General features: G+C 40.8%; 1 protein-coding gene across 1 annotated transcript in view; it reads left to right on the top strand.

Annotated features, from left to right (window-relative positions):
* Positions 1–19,810, top strand: part of GAD2 (glutamate decarboxylase 2) — a 39,500-nt gene extending 19,690 nt beyond the window's left edge. Inside the window, exons 8-16 of the mRNA XM_075022455.1 lie at positions 2,274–2,353; positions 6,088–6,142; positions 7,600–7,716; positions 8,847–8,911; positions 12,773–12,851; positions 14,572–14,721; positions 16,506–16,613; positions 18,387–18,476; positions 19,157–19,810. Of these exons, the coding sequence (XP_074878556.1) occupies positions 2,274–2,353; positions 6,088–6,142; positions 7,600–7,716; positions 8,847–8,911; positions 12,773–12,851; positions 14,572–14,721; positions 16,506–16,613; positions 18,387–18,476; positions 19,157–19,330 (918 nt within the window). The 3' untranslated portion in view covers positions 19,331–19,810. The remainder of the gene's footprint in view (positions 1–2,273; positions 2,354–6,087; positions 6,143–7,599; positions 7,717–8,846; positions 8,912–12,772; positions 12,852–14,571; positions 14,722–16,505; positions 16,614–18,386; positions 18,477–19,156) is intronic.
* Positions 19,811–20,033: the final 223 nt, after the last annotated feature.

Below are 20,033 nucleotides of genomic sequence, written 5' to 3'. Positions count from 1 at the left end.
GTTTGTTCAAAAATTCAGTTTCATGAAATAAAGGGTGTGCCATGAAAAATACCAGTGTGATGGCTAAGCAGGCCGCTGATGTTCAGTGTATAAATACTTTCTAACACCTTGTGACTCCAACAGAAAAACAACAGGGCAAACTCCGTATCTAATCTGAGCATACCACTAACCTGTAGCTTTACTAGGCTAGACAATAACAGCATGTTAAAATCAAACATCTACCAGTTTCCAAAGTGATGGTGCCTGCAGGGGCTGTACACTTTCCACTCTCACAGACAGCAGATATCACAGGGCTTGGTCCACAGGGAAGGGGTAGAAATCTCCTCATCGGATGTCATTTAGCCCCCACTCCAAACCAGCAACCCTCACGCTGGATGAATCCTTCCCTGGAGGTGCCTGTTTCCCCCAGAATGCAGAGGGAGCCTACTTGATAACTTAAGCCTGATTAGACTAGCTGCAATGAACCCAGTCTAATTCACCAAAACACTTAAGCACAGGCACAAATCCCTTGTTGCTCATCTAAGCACATGGGTATGCGTTTCATTTGATCATCATCTTGTGTGAAAGTCAGCCCGACATGCGTATTTACATTTCAGAACGTGCTTAGTTCAGGGGTTAGGATAGTTTGCTGTACTAGCGCCTTAAAAGCTGATTTTAGGTCCAGGCAATATGGTCAATGGCTGCTCAATACACATTGTTGGTATACTGCAGTCATGCCCCATGGGGAAAGCTATACCAACTCATTGCATTAAAAAAATATTAATGTCATATGAAAAATATCATTTACCTGAAGAAGTATTTTCAAATTGTCCATGTATCAGCAGTGAATCACGGCTCAAGAGCAATCTGAACTTCTTCAAAACGTCTGTGTATTGAAAGAGTCAGTGGACATCATGAAAACTTGAAGCATTTCAGCCAAAATGGTGAGATACAGGCATATGAAAAAAGGAGTTTGGAGTTGAAAATTACAAAACTTTAGCCATAGCAGTCAGAGTAGTCAGGACCCAATGAAAACTACCCCCTAAGCAATTTTTAAAACATGGGGGTTTTTACTTCTTAAGTGGAATGTACATGTTGCAGTTCTACTCTTCTTCCTCTCTCTTTCAGAAAGTTAATTTAGAATTGATTTTCATTTCTCTAAGTGTTCATTATATACAGAGCCCTTTAGTGTGCAGTGGAATCCCACTGACTTCACGGCCTTTAAGTGATGCAGACGTGCGTAACCGTCATGTCCCTCTCTTTCCCTACATCTCTCTGCTGCTTGCATTACCACTGAAGCCAGATACTCCCTTGACAAAGCAATAGTGATTACTTCTCTGCTTTGTGGTCTTCTGCAGACTATATGTCTTCCTTTCTTCTTTAACTTCATGGACACCTAAAAAACCCTCTTAGATTTTTATCTCCTTGATCTTTTTTATAGTGTTACATCCTAAGCTAATGGCACTGTAGTATACATAAAGAATTTCCGTTTTTTTAAAGTTTAATAATCTGTAGTTAAAATTACTTTGGACAATATTGTTACTGCTGGGTTTGAGTTAATACAAAATCAGATTCTTGGTGGTATAATTTGATATAAAACTATTTCATTACCATAATCACTAGGATTTAAATTAGAATTATAAACCAACACTGGCTCAGGAGTTAAGTCCTATGAGCTAGGGAAAATTAGGCTGACTTGCACTCCAGTATGTAACTTCCACATTTTATTCTGTACATACAGATTAACTAATAGTCTTCCTAATAGCCCAGTTCTGATTTTAAGCTGCAGTAGCTCTATTTATTAATGGGAGTTATTACTAGCTTTCACTGGCATGAGATCACAATTAGGCTTCCTATCTTAATTTCTCTCAGTATATTATTTGGCCAGAAGTTACATAGCAGAAGCACATCACTCTGGATGCCACAAACTAAATGAATTCTCTAGGGGAGAATTTTTTGTTTCAGTAAATCAAGTTCGTAGCTGAATCCGTACAAGCAATAGAAGCTGCAGGTATGCATCAAGGACAGAATTTGGGTCCATCATCAGCCATAATTGTGTATTTAATATTCCAGGAGTAAATCCAGATTAGAGTGATTGCTGTTTTTCTAATTGACTGTAGTGAACTAATATGAGGCCTCAAATTACAGTGAACAGTTTCCAAAAAGGCTACGAATAGAATTACTGCCTGTGTGGGACTACTTACTGAAGGGCCTGCAAGAGTGTAGTGTTTTATATTAAATTAGAAAATAGATAATAATAAAAATAATAAATAATAATAAATGTATTTTTTCAGAGTCACTTTTCTGTGAAGAAAGGAGCTGCGGCATTGGGTATTGGTACAGATAGTGTGATTTTGATTAGATGTGATGAAAGGTAAGTAAAGATGCCAAATACAGCCCTTTTTATCGGTACATAGAACAGGTGCTCAGCTCAGAGAGAGCATACAGGATGCAGTCAGCAGTTGGTGTAATTCATCACAGCGCTGTCATCTTCAACAGCATTACACTGACTTATCCCACTTGAGGAATTGGCTCTGTCACTGGCTTCTTTATGAGTCAGTTTTGGAGCTCATCAAAAATCTTAAAAGTTCCCTTCCTCAAGAATTTCTGGTACTTAGTTTTCTTTCATCCTGAAGTGAAACAAGATATCAAACTAACAATCATTCTTCACACATTCTGCTAAGAAGCCAGGAAGAAGCTTGTTTTGGTCAAAAATAGAGTGTTCAGAGACACTCACGTTTTGATCCATTAAAATGAGCTGAAGTGGACCTTCTATAGGAGTAAAATACAGAGGAACATTTGCTAATGTAAGTCTGTTTGTTTGCTTCATGCCCTCACCATCTTTCTCAGCTGGACTACATTTCCTGCAGTGCCCTTGATCGGGACATCCTTGCATTGGGATGTGGAGAGAAGGGTCTTGGCAGCATTGTGGGCAGCATAGGCCAAGGAGGAGGATGGCCCCTGGAAAGGAGTAGCACAGCAAGCACCTACCCTGCAGGTCCCATAGGCTCTACAAAACCGGTGGTAGATAACTTCTTGCTTAACTCACCCAACTAAAAGGTTTTGATTCTCTGTGAAAGCCCGTTTTGAGAAACCAAAGGTATATTAACAAAATCAAAATGTTCTAATGAAGATTTTCAGCTTTAGGGAAAAAAAACTTTCTATGGGACAAAAATTAATAGAACAATCCTTATTGATTCTACTGAGAATCTTTTCAGTAGAACATGCTGTGAGTCCCAAATATCATTGTTAAAAGGTATTGAATTATTTATAGCTCTAGCATAAATGGAAGGTTTTGCTGCTATCAAAATACTCTGCTCCCACATTAAAAGAAGAGCACCAACTAAGCAATTTACAGTGCTAATCACAGCGCCTGCATATTGACTTCTGGACTTACTATCTCTTCATTAACAAAAGACTGAGCACACCTTGAAGAGGAATTAATGACCACATCAACACAACCAATACACATCAAAATAAACCTCTGATTGTTTCTATTCACTGAAGACAGACATGGATCAATGAAGTCCTGTCTTCCTTTTCTTCTTGTGCAAATTCAGTGTGATGATTCTCTGAAAGACCACAATGCTTACCCTGCCCACCCTGAAGTAAACAGCAGGATTACTGCATGTCTCACCAAATCCCAGCAGATGCTACTGGGACAAAGCAGGTTGTTTGCACAGGATGTGGGCTGGTGCGGTGGAGACAACCCTCTGTGAAGATGTGGACCTGTGGGAGGGTGACGAAGCACCATGAGATCTTGTTGATGTTTCCAGCATGATCAAGCATACTTCCTGGTGGTTCTTCCCCATCCTGACCCACACCAGCCAAGTTTGCCTGGTTTTGCCATGTCATGGGGCTATGTAAATGTGTGGTGAATTTTAAGCCAAGAAAACATGCAGAAAATCATGTTCTTTCTCATACCCCAGACTGGACAGTCATACATTGCCATTGCCTCTTTTACTACCATGCAGTCATATTGGTAGCAGTAGTGTTATTAGCTGCAGGTTTGGGGTCAAAACACTTAAGTCTGGTGTAGCAGCAGTGAAGACTGTACAGATATGGGTAATATGAGAAGACTTTGACATTAACACTCATTCTATCCTCAGTGTCCTTTTGCTGCTGAGTCTCTTCTGCCTCCCCCAGTAGCCCTTCTGCCTCTGATGCTGCCTAGCACATCTCATGCAACCCCCTGCCACATTATCTGGGTGAGGTTTGTCTAAGGACAAGCCTGTTATTTTGCAGAGCATTTTAAGTGTTGTAGGTCATCTGAGCTTAGGTGTTAACACATGAAAATGCTGTGCAAGTAAGCAGTGCTGTCGGCTAGTTCGCTAGATTTGGAGCAGGGGGGTTGTGTGCTGCAGCATGTGTTTGGACTATACTCAAAGCCAACCTACTACTTGCTCCTTGGTAAAGCTTGACATTGCTTATACGTTGCACTGTCCTGGCCATGAATTTCTGCACATACTCAATGTGACCAGGGGCTGGATAATCACTTGCCTTGGTAAAAAAATTACGGCAATGAAGGGATCTGCCCAGCTCTGTGTGTGTTCCTGTGCACAAGCTCAATAAATCAGAAACTGTAACAGACGAACATCTAAGCTATGTATGGAGGAGGAACTCATTGCCTTCCTTTGGCATGTGTTGGGTTTTTTTTTTCCCCCTTTATTCCTCTAATGATCCCAGAAACAGTTTTTGAAGATAAAACAACTACTGCTTTTCTCTGAATGCATACATGTAACTGGGGGGAACTCACAATGAGTTGAATACTCTTTAGACCTTGAGCTTCTGAAAAAGAAATCAGGGTTAATTTTTAAACTTGTAGAGCTTTTTATTTTCAGTTATTCTTTAGTGGTTTAGTGTTTTGAATAAGTAAAATGCAGGACAGATTTTGCAAAAAAACCAGCAGTACAAACCCATTTCTACTGAAATAATTACTTTCTTATTGTGAGCTGTGTAAGGATGAAAACTTAGAAAGCCTGGCAGTATCTTATTACAAGAAATTAATAATACATTTTTTTTATTTATTTACATCCATCCAAATGTCATGAAAATACTTCAGTTTTTTTTAAATGTAAAATCTAAAATAAAACTAATGGTTTTATTAGTTTCCCTGAAACTACTATTTTGAGCTTTAGTAAAGGTTGTTCTTTTTTTATAGCAACAGGAAATCAGTGCTTAGTGAAAGAAAAAATCTAAAAAAGTCTTTAAAAAATAATATTAGCCTAAATGGACAACATTCAAAGCCAGTGAAGACATTATTCCTGTAATGTGGGGAGCTGTCATGTTTGTATTGCTGTTATGTGCACTGTCTCTTCTTAGATAGTCTTGCTTGTGGGTAAAGCAAAGAAAACCTTACCCTCAATAATCAGCATCAGCACTGTTTTATCTTGTGTCTAATTCATTTGCAGGATTTCATAAATTAGCCTTCAAGCCTTATACCACTGAGTCTGAATCTCAGGTAAATGGTTCATACTAAAGGTGTTGCAAATACAGTATACAGTCAATACAAAGGGCCTGACAGTGCATTTAATGAGTCTAGACTGGTAGCTTCTTCTCATACCCTGCTTCAGGCAAACACAAACATGTAATGCACCAAAACATGGAATAGTTGCTCTGAAATGAGTTCATCCCTGGGATGGAAACACAGAGACAACTGCTTACACCACAGCTGAGTTGCGCTGCTGAAGGCCATGCAGCTCATCTGGCGTTTTCTGTGCCTGCTGAAAGGGGACCATGGGATTTGGCACCCAGTGAACTTTGTGGGACCCTGGGCTGAGCCTCTCTCTGGGAGACTGGAGCATATTCCCAGGGCTGCAATGTCAAACAGGACCAGGAGGCTCCATGGAGCAGCATCAGTCTTTAATGGGGGTGGCCACAAGATAATTTCTCTCAGTCACCATCACAATATCGATGCAAACTGTTTGACAAAATAATTAGGGTAAAAACTCAGACTAATGGACAGAATCTTTCTGTGCTCTTCAATGCTGCATAAGCCTTGGCCAAAACACCACATTGTTCCTTATTTGGGTTTCCTGTTAAGTGAAGAAGTAACAGCAAGAGTTGATTTCGAGATCAAATTTCTGATATAACTCTCTCTTGCTCCAGAGGGAAAATGATCCCATCAGACCTTGAAAGAAGAATTCTTGAAGCCAAACAAAAAGTAAGTTTACTAGCTTTTCTGCTTCCAAAGAAGAAAAAAACCCAAGAATTATACAGCTCATTGTTTTGCTTTCCTTGGTAAAATGACACAGGCTTGCCCATTAACTTTTGATTTATTTCTCAGAAATGTAGCCTGGCAATTAGTGAGGCAAGAGTTGCTGAGAATATAGATTGAGCTACTTTATAATCTCCGTGAGCTATTGGGCTTTTTTTTTAATATGTTGTTCTGCATAACATTCTCCTTTTTTATATTACCAGCCTATGATGTAGTTTCTCAGCTGTATATTGACAAAACCAAAGTAATCATTTGGGGAATTTGTATGTATTTTAATACATTGAAAATATTCCTTATAGACTCACCAAATCAATGGAAGATAAACTAAAATCCACACATCTATAAAAATGCACTATTTTGCATGCATTCATTAACAGAAGCTAGAATTAAAACATCAGATTAAAGTATGCAGTGAACTCAGCTCTGTGCCTTTAACATTTATGTAAATAGTCATTAGACACACAGCATTCAAAGCTCATTAATAACACAAATCTTCATTAAAGGCTCCCTTTTTCTACGAAAAGCAATACAGTAGATAAAAATAAGGCAAAATAACAGTAGAGTGCCACTCAAACCTACTGACCCTTGCAGAAGGAAGTTTAGACCTTTTTGATAGTTTAAACCCCAGTTCTGCAAAAAATGTAGCCATTCTTTACGTTCGTAGCACTGAGTACTGTTTATGAAATCAACAGAATTACACATAAATTTAAAATGAAACACTGGTATAACTTACGGCAGACCCAAGACCTCATAGCACAGAAGCCATGTGATGGACAGTGAGTGCTCTTCTGCGAGGCACAGCATTTAGGGGATGGAATCCAAGAGGGAGACCCTGGCCCCTGTGGAGATGGCCATCTTTTCCTCAGAAGAGCTGTCTCCCTGCTCTGCACGAAGGATGGGGCTGGAGGCGAGCCCCACACCTCTCCTGTGCACTGTCCCCAGCAGACACCCCCAGACAAGATGGCTCCCACTGACAGGACTGGGCCACCACACCTTCAGACTCTCGCTGGGATAATTATAATGCAGCCCAGGGCACAGTCCACCGGAGGTATTTCTTGCACTGTGGTGCCTGGGTGAGGTTTGTTTTACGCGGCATCGTGAAGAGCAGACCTTGTTTCAGGCATGTGGTGTGGAGCAGGATTGTTCTTTTGAGCCCTTACCTGTCTGGTGCATCTCAATAAATGGAGGGTGCTGGTTTGGAAATTTGCTGCCACCTTAAGGTAGAAACTATAATATCACTAGCATCTTGGACTAAGAGAAAACCGGTGTAATGTAGCAGGGATGTCCTCTAGGAGACACTTGTGGGCTCACTGTGGAGGCAGCACAAGAGGAGTTGGGGCTGCTGCAGGCTGAGGAGGCTGCAGCACTCTGACCTTGCCAAATACCTCTGTGCTTTTTTGCAGGGATTTGTTCCTTTTCTGGTGAGCGCCACAGCTGGGACAACAGTGTACGGGGCGTTTGATCCTCTCATAGCTATTGCAGACATCTGCAAGAAATACAAAATCTGGATGCACGTGGATGTAAGTATCATTTTATGTGGGGGGCTGGATTACAAGGTGTATCAGTATTAATTTATTCATTTTGGACAGTGTCATCTTCTACAAAATCGGTGGTATTTGGTTCCTGTAATTAAGTCTAACATCCAAGCACTGACTTCCCACTCCTCCGAAAGGCTCAGGTCAGGGGGACATTTTAGGAGCTGTGACGGTGCAGTGCTTTTAGCAACTGGGACACTTAAGATGACCTAGTTAGAGTGCTTTTGGCCTTCAGCTTTTTCTCAGAATGCCATTAGTACAAGAAATACCTGAGAACCATACTGAGCACTGGCTCAGCTTCTGCAGCAGCTGCAAAGTAAATACATAAGGTGAAGCCTACGTTTGTTTGGAATAAAGTACCGCAAATTGCTGAACAGGTTAATGCAAATGCTAGAGAAAATTATCAGATTGGCTGCTTAGCTTTATCTGGGCTCTTGCCAATAAATCCTTCTGAAGGATCATCTTTCAGCCCTAGAATGGCTTTTGTGTCATTTTTGCAAATCCTTTCTCCAAAAAGGATTGGTAATTGAATTTCTGTAGGGCCGGGTATCTTGCTTTTGGATTACTGCGTCAGCCAAAATCAGTCCAATTCAAAGGAGGAATTCATATTTACCTTAAGCTACTTCTCAGTCACATGAAACACTTGCCTGTCCCAGATCTCGGTGAGCGAAAGCAAATGGGTAGGGGGCAACCAGTAGTGGTCTGAAATATGATGAAAACTCACCAGGGCAGCTGAGATCCCAGTCTAGTCTGGTTTGTTATCATCACTTCATCACTAAAAAAGAAAAGGCAGCGTAGCCAGGAGCAGCTCTGCAAGTCATTAATTACAGCATGGGGTAGCCCAACGTGTCAGTGTCAGAGGAGGTGGCGAGGGAGGGGTTAGCAGACAATTAGGGTGGGCACTCTGATTATGGGCTATAAACTTCTGCTTCTGAGCTACTGGAAGAAAATTGTTAGCACAGCTAATGCCTCCGGCCCCATCTGCCTGGTCATTTTGGAATGTGCCACATCAGCAAGAAGAAAGAAAGGGCCCCAAACTGATGTGAATGCACAGATGTCATCACGGAGGAAAGCAGAGTTCTCTTCTCGTTAAGATAATGTGTCTTGCCTTCTAGGGAGCATGGGGTGGCGGGCTCCTTATGTCAAGAAAACACAAATGGAAGTTAAATGGCGTTGAAAGGTATGCTTTATTAATGCTAATTAAACACATTTATTAAATGCATTTTAACACACTTATGAGTACCCTAGCAATGTCTGTAAATAAAAATCAATGTTATCTCCAAGATACAGTATGAAGAAATTACGCAAACTGTCCTTCCAGTTGAAGTAGCATTGCTAAGTGCCTTTGTTCAATGCTACAGTAGTGTGGTATTTTGTTTTGTAGTATAAACAGCAGACATTTCTTGTTTGCTTTTCTATTCCTTCCAGCATACATTCACAGGTCCAGAGTGTTTTCTGCAGCATTCTCTGATTCAGCATCCAGCATGAATTAGCAATTGCATTTCTCTAAGCAATGCATGCTGAAGTCCTGAATATAAAAGGTGGATGCACCTGCAGTTTGGACAGGTGTCCTTGCAGTCACTGACCACTGTTCTGTTACTTCTGGGGACATTACCTGCCTCCAGGTTGTGTTAATGACATCTTCTCAGTAAATCTGTGCCTGGATATATACGGAGTTGTAGTCATGAGCTCATGAACATTACAGATACGTACAGATGAACATAAGTGATGCCAGTCGACTTCAGAGTCTGGAAGGACTGAGCTTAAAAATAGCTGCTTATTCAGAAACTTTTAGTTAAGCTGTGGAATTCCTTGCCATAGGATGTTAAGATTTACTTGCATTCAAGGAAAGACAAACAAAAACAGTTCAGGACTTTTGTGACCCACAAATGAGTGGGAGCTCAGGGACTATTTAGAGAAAGTTCATATATGCTTGCCCTATTTTGTATTCTTCCCAGGCACCTATTTAGGCCACTTGCTAGAGGCAGTATGCTGGACTAGATGGAGTCACTCTCACATTTGTGTATTTTCTGAAGCTCGTGCTGTTTGAGAGTAAATTATTACTCCCTTCCGCCTTTTTTATCTCTAAATCAAATTGCTGTTCCTTGCCAATTAAAATTAGAAACAACTTCCTCATCCTGTTCATGAAGATGAGGAGGATACCTTGATGATTCAGTTCCTTTCTCATATATATCATGCAAAATTTGGAAAGCAGACAATGGTTCTATGAATTCGATTTTGTTACGTTAAGACTGCCTCCAGCACTCCAAACTTACATATTGTGTTAAAGGGACATAGGTCCAAATATCCCAGCAAGTTATAAAAATCTACCCAGTTTCCTGTGAGGACAGAGTATGAAAAAAGTGTTTGCCTCTTAAATTGCTGTCCAAATTCTGCTGGAATGAGAAGTTCAAGTTGAATCTATATTGGAGAATTTTCCAAATATGCTTTAGATCCAGAACTCCCTTGGATTTTATCTAGTGCTTTGATAAGCACCATCTCCATATGTTTGGCAATGAATTAATGAAATTTGTCATTTCCAGTGCTGTTCCTCTGCTTGATGGACACAGTGGCTCATTCCAGTTTGTCCAGGTCTCAAATGTGGGTACCTTTAGAGCCCCAACTTTTATGGACATTCCTGTTTCATGGTAGATATTAAAGTACAACCCAGTCATTACAGGTCTGGATAGAAGAGAACTGGAGCTGGTACTCATGTTTGATAGGGAGGAGGGGTACAAGGAGGAAGCATTAAATGGAGCACTCTGTGCTCTGAGTAGTCACATCCTTCTGGTAACAGGCAGTCCAGCAAAAGTACTCCTGTCAAAGGCAGGAGGAGTTGCAGGACCGTCCTTACCATGCCCTCCAGTCCCCACATGGCAGATTTCAAGCTGCTGCAATGCACCATGACGGAAGCATGTCCCCTGGTGTCTGGAGCAGATAGGTCTGGCCACCATCAGGAGTTTCAGTCTGGTGTCCGTGTCCCAGAGGCTTGGGTAGGGGGTGACAGCTACATAAGAAAAGCATGTTTGCAGCTGAATGAGTGCTCCCATACAGGGTCTGGGCATCCTTCCCGGGGCCGTGGCTGGTCAGCGAAAGCACCTCAGTCTGTTTTTAATGATGACTGAGGACCAAATTCTGCCAGTCTTGAAACTCTCCTGTAACCCATTTGAAAACTCTAAAGGAATAATTTTCCTCTTTCTTTTTTCTATCATCTGTGACCCACAGCCAAAAAATCACATAGGTGCTTGGTGCTCAGTTATTTGGGCAAACATGAGGTGCTTTAAAAAACCATCTGTGGATCCATGTAGCTTTTCTACTTCACTGTTTGTCTCAATCAGCAATTTCTTCAAGCACATACTGATGACTGAAGCCCAGAATAACTGATAACAAATGAAAAATGGTGGATTTTTATTTTACATAATTCATTTTTCTGTGTGCAATTGGGATATAATTGGGGAAATAAATGATCTTAGGGTAAATTAAATGTTTTAGGCAGATAATTAACATCTGGCTGTTGTCAGTAAATAATCCTTTTGCTCGAGAAACCCATACCACTTCTGTTACCTAGAAGTCTCAAAGAATTCCTGCCTAATTCTGCATAGGCACAGGTAAAAATTTAAAAGTATCCTATCAAAGGAAATTCATAGACCTGAATGCATGTTCAGAATCATTAGCTTTGGTGTTGTAATCAGATGACTGACTCTGAGCCGATTAAAACTGCCAAATACTTGAAAAGCCAAGCCAAGTGGCCAGATGTTGCCTGTGGAAGACTGTTCCCTACAGATTTTGCATCAGGCACTTGCACAGTCCCATTTAAATAGCTAAGAAGAAGGCACAGAAGTGCTGCCCAATGTCCACGTGAATTTTGGAGTTACTTGCTTTGAAGGAGTGGAAGCAATTTGGCAGGAAATGATAAGGACATGCATAAACCTATAGCACTGTGTCCCAGTCCTACAAAGGAAAATACTGCCAGATTCTAACATGTCCACTTCTATTCACATAAATGTTACCTGCAAATGTGTTCTGGGTCCTTTAAGTTGTTACATGCCCCAGTTGACTGATTTATACCAATTTATACTGTCAAAATTCAAATCACTGCACTACATGAAATCCTGTGCACTATGCATCCTTGACAGCCTGCCAAATAGGATGCAAATGTATACATCTATCAGCTAATCATCATATGTAATAATAGTAATTAAAAAACAGCCAGTCAAGCATAACACAAAATTAAAATAAACAACTGGACAATTTTCCATTCAGCCCTTGCCACAGTCCCAAATGCCTCTTCTCTAGGCTGTATTGCAACAGCACCCTGTTTGTTCACAAGATCTAGGCTGACAGCTATTTTTGCAATCAATGTGTCCTGAAGGGAGGCAGGATCAGACTCCTTTGTGGAAGGGTGGATCGGTTCTATCTTTATTACTACAGGAATTTTGGATCCAGTCCTCCAGTTGTGTGAATTACCATAGCCAAGCTAAAATTAAGGAGCTGTGAAAATTTACCTTCAGCAAACCAATGAGAAAAATTACTTTGGGCCAGGTTTTCCAAGTTACTCAGAGACTTAGAGGTACTCGGAAGTATTTAAAGGAATTTTAAAACAAGCCTGTGTGAGCTACTTACCAAAATCTTGCTGAAACTGAAATCAATGGGTGGGAATCTGCTAGTTTGCCAGCTTCTTTAATCAGCTGTGTGACTTTAGAAAGTTCATTGGTCAAGTGGGTGTTTTTAGGAAGTTTGCCCTAGGTTTATAAAGTATAGATGACTCCCCCGAATGTTTAATACTGATTAAGTTTAGTGGATAGAGCAATTATCCTGTGGTAAATTGCCAGGACTGTCTTCCAAAATGCAACTAGAGTGGATTATGTCCCTTATGAAGGCATTGCTTTCCTAATGTCAGCCATGATTATTTTCAGCTTTGCTTGCTCAGAAAAAGGTGTACATTGCTACATGTTCATTATTATTCTAGTCATTTCTAAATATCTCCCTGTTTTCACCACCGTAGTACAATGTCTGAGTTTCATGTGGTTTGCTGTTCCAGGGCCAATTCGGTGACCTGGAACCCTCACAAAATGATGGGCGTCCCGCTGCAGTGTTCAGCGCTGCTAGTAAGAGAAGAGGTATGTCGCAATATACTTGCTTCTCTGATCCTTTGTGACATTTAGCTTCTGAAAATCCTGGATGTTTTCTTCATAACTGTGTCATAGGTAATACTTGCTGATGTGATGAGGATTATAAAAGAAAATGAGAACTAGACCTCAAGTTATGTGCTCGGGCTATGACTGCAAAGGGAATTAAAGCAGCTGGCTAGCAGAAATGATAGATCCAGTCAATGGCAATATCTTTACAGAGTTTTGTGGCTTTCCATTCAAAATGTCCATAGTTAAGTTGTGGGTGCATAGCTGTGTAACCTCACTACTAGTTGGTGTGTAGTATAAAATGTAACTGTAGGCAAACTCTAGTCCTCTTGGGATGAGTGGTATGGTATACATGCAGCACAACATTTGGTCCAGAATCTAGGCATCATTACACTTTCTAGACTTTTATGATAGATATTTTCACGCAGTTCTGATCCATATATCCACTTTGGGGCATATGGAAGTAAAAATGGAACGCTAAGTTCACTTGGAATAAAAAGTAGACGTTTCATTTAGTACTAGAATTTGAATTACCCTTCAAGCCTGTAATTTTCATACAACCATCAGTTACTGGGACAGCTGCTATACAACCACCACTTACTAGACCAGCTATCAAAAAGCTGGTTACTGATTTGCTAACAGCTGTACAACAGATTATATACAAAGTGATTGCACTTAAGAAGAGAGAAGCTGGCTTTTATTTGCCCTCTGGGTCAGTTCCCTGAGACAAATCCTGCCTGGCTGAAGTCAGTACCATCCTTGACCTCTAGTGAGAACAGATGGCTCAGATTAGGAGAAAATAATTTCTTTTTCCCTCTCATTTTACTATCTCAGTTTCGAGTTACACGTAAAGATTAGACTTGATGATAAACAGCCAAGTTTTGATTCTTCTTGGACTGGAAATTGCAGTTTTAGGCAACAGCCCTAAAGTGTACCTTAAACTTGGTTGAGGACTTAACTAGAGCCAGAACATTACTCTCTGCATTTCACTTAAAAAGTTAGAAAGGAAACCTCATGCTTTCATGAGCCAGGTTTCTTCACCTTGTTGGCTTCTGGCCCTCCCACAAAGCTGCCTCTCAGAATGGTATCTTGCAACCCAGAAATAGCTCTAGCTGGCTGTTTAAAGGCCATATGCTCTTCTGTCTGTTCAAAGCTTTCTATACTTCTTAAGCATCCAGTCTGCAGCTGAGGGCTTTGCAGAAAACAACTGTGCCTACAAAGAAAGAAAACAATGAAAATCAGGATTTTAGAGACCAAAGCAATTAGAAAAGTAGTGGGATATTGTTTGGATTAGTCACCAAATTGGCTTGGTCTGACTCAACCAGAAAAGATGCTTTCCAAAGAAAGGAGGAAAAGGAACCAAAACAAGGAAGAAAAAGCAAGATCCAAAAATGAACTTATGCATAATGATGCTAGGAAGCACAATGTCCAGCTTTTTTTTTTTTTTTAAATGCCTTAGCTCTGGGAAGGGATTACACATCCCTGGATAAGGTACCAAGGTGTCCTGGGCACTGAACGGGATATGAAAATCTTAGTGCACTGAGCAGCTAAGTCTGGTGTTATCCTTTTTTTGATCTTCCTTTTGCACTTGGACACATATTCTACTGAATTTGGGTGTTCATAATTTCTCACCCAAAGCAACCCTCAAAACAGTAGTCACATCTGTGCCAACATCACTTTTTTGTGTCTTTGTTTTTATAAGGGATTGATGCAGAGTTGCAATCAAATGCATGCTTCCTACCTCTTTCAACAAGACAAGCACTACGACCTGTCTTATGACACGGGAGACAAGGCTTTGCAATGTGGGCGGCATGTTGATGTCTTCAAGTTATGGCTGATGTGGAGGGCAAAGGTAGGACTGCTTGCAGTATCTTTGTTTGCATTAAAATAATGCACACCAGATACAGGGTTTTCTTCTGTAATCATCATTTTAGAAAATGTCTGACCTGAATTTCCCATATATAACATGAAAGAAAGAACATTATTATTTTCTGGTTTTTCATACTTTTAACAATTTAGCTTCAAAGCAGCACACATGATTTTGAAACTTGAACTCCATGGCTTTGCATAGCATTTACTTTGTGTAACTGTAGGAGTCTAACAGCATAAATCATACACCTAGGAATGTTGTTACAAAGATTTCTGGAAATAAAAAGATGTTTTAATGATACTCAGAAATTAAACATGGCAAATCAAGACTGGAATACCTCATTTCATTGCATGCAGTAGATACGAAGTCATCTTTTGAAGGAGTAGAGGAAAACTCATCAAAATCTGTTCACTGGGAAATAATCTGAAAACACTAGCTCTAATGATTAATTCATCTATATTTGTAGAATGTTGCTAAATAAGTTCTTCTGTATACTTATCCAATCTATTATGTCAAGTTGCCTCAGGTTTCTTCAGAGATGACATCACTGTTTTCATTTCCAGAAAACCTTAAAGATCCTCATGTGCTTCATTAAAACTCTGAAAACAATTCTGAGACAGACATCAAATGTAGCTGGAGGTGTGGGAGTCTGTAAAGAAAGATGCAAGTCTCTGTGGTTCACGATAACCGTTGCGCTAACTGGGGTCTGCAGAGGGGCAGGCAGTTTTAGACACATGTCTTTCTTTTACTCCAAGCCTTTCTCCTGCGGCTGTGCTAGCTCTACCCTGTTCTGCAATGTCTATACACAGAGGGATAATGCCGCAGGCTTTTAAGTCAGTTCTGCACTGCCAGAACAGATTTAGCAGGGACATGCATCCATTACTCAGAGACATTTCGTCTTCTAAACCCCATTTTTCCAACATGCCTTCTACTGCTTTTTCTCTTCTCACACCGCGCTTGTAATATTAATGTTACAGAATAGGATGTGTGTTTCTTAAACAGTTTATCTATTCCAGCTGTTTATTCCCCTTCCTCCCTCATAAAGCTGAATCCTTTGTTTGTGGCATCACAGCTGGTGATTGCAGGAACAATTATGATGTCAGAGATTGTGACTTCTGCCAGAGAAGAAAAAGCAGGATTTGCTGCAGCTCTTAAAAACACAGCTTCTGAGTTTATATGGTGTCTATTATAAAAGAGAGAAAAACACTACAGAGGCAGGGCAGTGTCTAAACAAAATGTACGTTTTCACAGGCATCAGGCCGGGCTCTAAAAGCGTATCTGCCCATTCTGTTTAATAAAAAAAGAAAAATTATTCTTGGAAAAGCCCCCAGCACATCACCCTGGAAGATCAAAATCCCCTATTCTGAAAATAGCAGGAGGCTCCCCATGTCTGGAACTCAGCACCTTCTAGAGACCCTCCTTTGTGCCGGTCCAGCCTGTCCAAAACCATGCTCAGCCTCTCTGCAAAATCTACTAAAGGCACACTTCATTGGAGGTGTTAGCAATATTTTGCTGAAAACGAAGCTAGTACCCAGTGCTTATTTTGCAGAGGTGGCTATAGGGAGGTCAGTGGCAAGAGCTAGAGATAAATGAGCTCTGCTTAGCAAAGTGTCCTTCATCTCATAGAATCAGATCCTTGATCTGTCCCATAGAGACTTCTGAGAGGTGACTTGTGCTGATGCTTTGGCAAGTGCTGCATGGTCCTTTTGCTCTTCGGGTTCACAGAACAGATAGTCACATAACTTTTTTCCTCCCTCTCTCTAAAGGGAACCACAGGATTTGAAGCACAAATTGATAAGTGCTTGGAACTTGCAGAATACCTGTACAATAAAATAAAGAACAGAGAAGGGTATGAAATGGTGTTTGATGGAAAGGTATGTATTGCAACTTCTTTTGCACAGTTGGTCAACAGCACTTGCCTTAGTCATCTCTTGGGATACTACCAGCAGGTCAAACCAAACAGCACGTGACAGAAAGCAGTGTCCCTTGTAACAAAACCTGTTGTGCCACTATCTCTCTTCCTCATGGGATCCAGGGACAAGGGAGATGAGGCAGCTGTGCCTAAGTTTTCAGTTCGCTCAGTTTCACCCTGCTGAAACTAAACACTGGCATCTTGGGCTAACGCAGCACACACACAGTTAGAACCAGCTCTTAAGCAATAAAAGCTAGTTGCGCTTTCCTGATAGCAGCGTCTGTTACAAGTGGGCATTACAGTGTCCTGCACAACTCTGAAAGGACAGTTGTGCAAAGTGCTTTTATCAGCATTCTCAGGTGGGCAGTCACAGGGGACCTGCAGGGACCTGGGGTGACCAGGAGGGACCATCTGCACTTGCAGTCCCTGCTGCCATGGGGTGCAGCACAGTGGGGCAGGGGCTAGCGTTTCATGGGAGCCCAGCTGGCTCACGTGGCAGAAGTGACACCACCATGTGGGGTGCAAATATCTCTAGGCTTGTTGTTTCTGTGGAGGGAGTCCAGCTGAGACGGGACCCCTGGCTGCCAGGTGCTCAGCTGGAGCACATTGCCGAGGGCAAGGTAGTGCAGCCCAGGTTGCATGGCTGTACCTCTGAACTGCACTCAGAGTGTCCTGTGTTTGGCCATCTCTCTGTGGGCAAACCTCTCCAGCTGTGATGGCTGGGGACAGGCCTGGTGGAGACCTCTGTTACAAAGTTAACTGGTGTTTTGCCTGTAAAAGAGAAAAAAAAGATGTCATTTTAGCTTTTTCTGCTCCTATTTGGATGGCTTTTGCTCTCTGTACTTGCCCTGGAAGGTTTTGTCTCTCAGAATGTTGCTCCCTGGTAGCAATCACTTAGCGCATGCCTAAGTGCTCTGCAGCACAAGGATAAACGTCACTATGTTTCTTCAAGCAGAGACCATGGGCTCATACCCACGTGCCACTGTGTTATTTATTTCCCCTGCCTCACACATCGTCACTGAATTTGGTCCACTGGGTCTGATGATGAGTAAAGGAACTGGCAGCAGGAGTTGCTGTAACTCACACATATAGCATCCAGCAAAGGGGAACATAGGAAGGCAGGCAACTGTTGGGAGATTGCAAAAATACACAAAATGTCAACTAGTTCTTACTTTATGCCTTTCTACTTGGTGCTCCCATGTAAGTTAAACTAGCTAAGATGTTGTGGTGCATGCGTATTAATACAGCAGCTAGCTGAATCAAACGGAGAAGTAATAAATTTCATTAAACGTAAGAAAATCTTAAGACTGTCTCATGCACCACCTGTGACTCCTGTTTACAGAACCAGATTCTATATTACTCTGTCATGTAATAAAAGTAAATGACACAGTCCTCACCTCTGAATTATCCATAATAGACTCTTGTCTTAGCCACATGATCCCTTCAGCCTCTGGAGGGGACAGCACCTACAAAATTTAGATGCCTCTCAGTAGGGCATAAATATATTTGCACAGCTGGATGATGTGTTTCTGCATCTGACACCCTGGGAATAAATTGCCTAAAATTATCTTTTCTGCATTAATAATGATGATGACTCTCAGTGGACCACAATAATGCAAACCATTAACTGTTGTCACAACATGATGTATGAGAGGGAGGGAGGGCATGAACTTAATTGCAATTGAGATATTATGAGCATTTCTTACAGTGTAAACCATTATTATTCTGTGTTTAGCCTCAGCACACAAACGTCTGCTTCTGGTATATACCTCCCAGCTTGCGCAGTATGGAAGACAATGAAGAAAGAATGAGCCGCCTTATGAAGGTAAGCAGCGTCCTCCAGGACATCATGCAGAGAACAGTGAAACCCTTGCAGGCAGGCAGTCGCCAAAATGATCTCACAGGGCAAGGTCACCTCGTGATATTCTGGCAAATGACACCTCTGTAGTCATTTTACTGCAGGTTGGTCTGGTACCACCTTACTCTGGTCTCCAAGTTTGGTACTCCCTGGGATTGCCATGTCTCTAGAGCACTTACTTGTTCTGTGTATATTTACTGAAGTTACTGTGAACTGCAATCACTAAACCCAGCATGTGCAACAAAAGCTCAATAAAACCGTGGCACTCTGGCATATGAAAGGAAAATGGAAAATGATTGTAACAGTATGTTTTGAGCACTACAAAAAACAGCTACTGTGTCCCTGTCAGCAGTGTTGAGAAAGTAGAGGGCAAATTCCCCAGTGATTTTAAAAGCAGGACAAACAAACAGGACAAACCTAGTGTCTTTCACTGAGACATTTGTTCCTTAATGGAGGTTAGCATTTTTATCAGTGTTGGATGTAATTTCATTTTAACTGCTTCTTGTAGCTCTTCATCTTTTTAAAAAAAAAAGAAAACATACTCTGTGTTTTGTTATTATTATAACAATAAAGAAGATGGTAATAATGGAAATAGTTAAAATAATTATAATAAACACCATCATCCCCTGCTTTTTGTTATGCTGCAGGTGGCACCAGTGATAAAAGCCAGGATGATGGAGTATGGCACGACCATGGTGAGCTATCAGCCCCTGGGAGACAAAGTGAACTTCTTCCGGATGGTCATCTCAAACCCTGCAGCAACTCACCAAGACATTGATTTCCTGATTGATGAAATAGAACGCCTGGGACAAGATTTATAATAATTGGGTGTGAAAGTCTGTTCCTGGACCTCTAAGTAGACAATTAAGTTGTCACAAACTGTGCGAATGTATTTGTAGTTTGTTCCAAAGTAAATCTATTTCTATATTGTGGCGTTGGAGTAGAGTACAGTTTAAAATCAAGAAACATGGCTCCTTTAAAGTCCTTTCCTGAGTTTTAGAATGCCTCCTTAATAATTAGCTGCACAAAAAGCTGCATTGAACCAAATAAAGAAGAACAGAAGATACTTAAAATTTTATCCCCAATTTTAACACGCAGACTACTTTAGATTAAAAGCAATCGGACTGAATGATGCCAAATTTGCCCAAAATGATGACAAAGTCAAATTGGGGGAAGTGGTAGGGGGCGGTGAGAAGCAGAGTATACAAGCTCTATGTTTAAAAGTGAAAGTATTTTGCCTTTTTCGTAGTATTAGAACAGAATTTCTAATTTACCTATAGTAACATTTCAAATGTATTTAAATAGGTATAGTTTTACAAAAGGAAATATATATATATAAAAAAATCCTATTTTGTAAACTATATATTTTTATTTTATATGGGTTATAAAACTGCAAGGACAGAAGCTGAAAATTAACTAGAATTCTTTTTCTTTTGATGGAGGTGCCTCAAATATTTATTACTGCTTATTTTAAAATACAAGCCCACATACCACATTCTTAAGAGGTACCAATACCTCATTTCT

Source organism: Buteo buteo, chromosome 2, assembly GCF_964188355.1.
Source record: "Buteo buteo chromosome 2, bButBut1.hap1.1, whole genome shotgun sequence".
NCBI lineage: Eukaryota > Metazoa > Chordata > Aves > Accipitriformes > Accipitridae > Buteo > Buteo buteo.
Note: the sequence above shows the minus strand (reverse complement) of the source record. Positions and strands in the feature narration are given on the sequence as shown.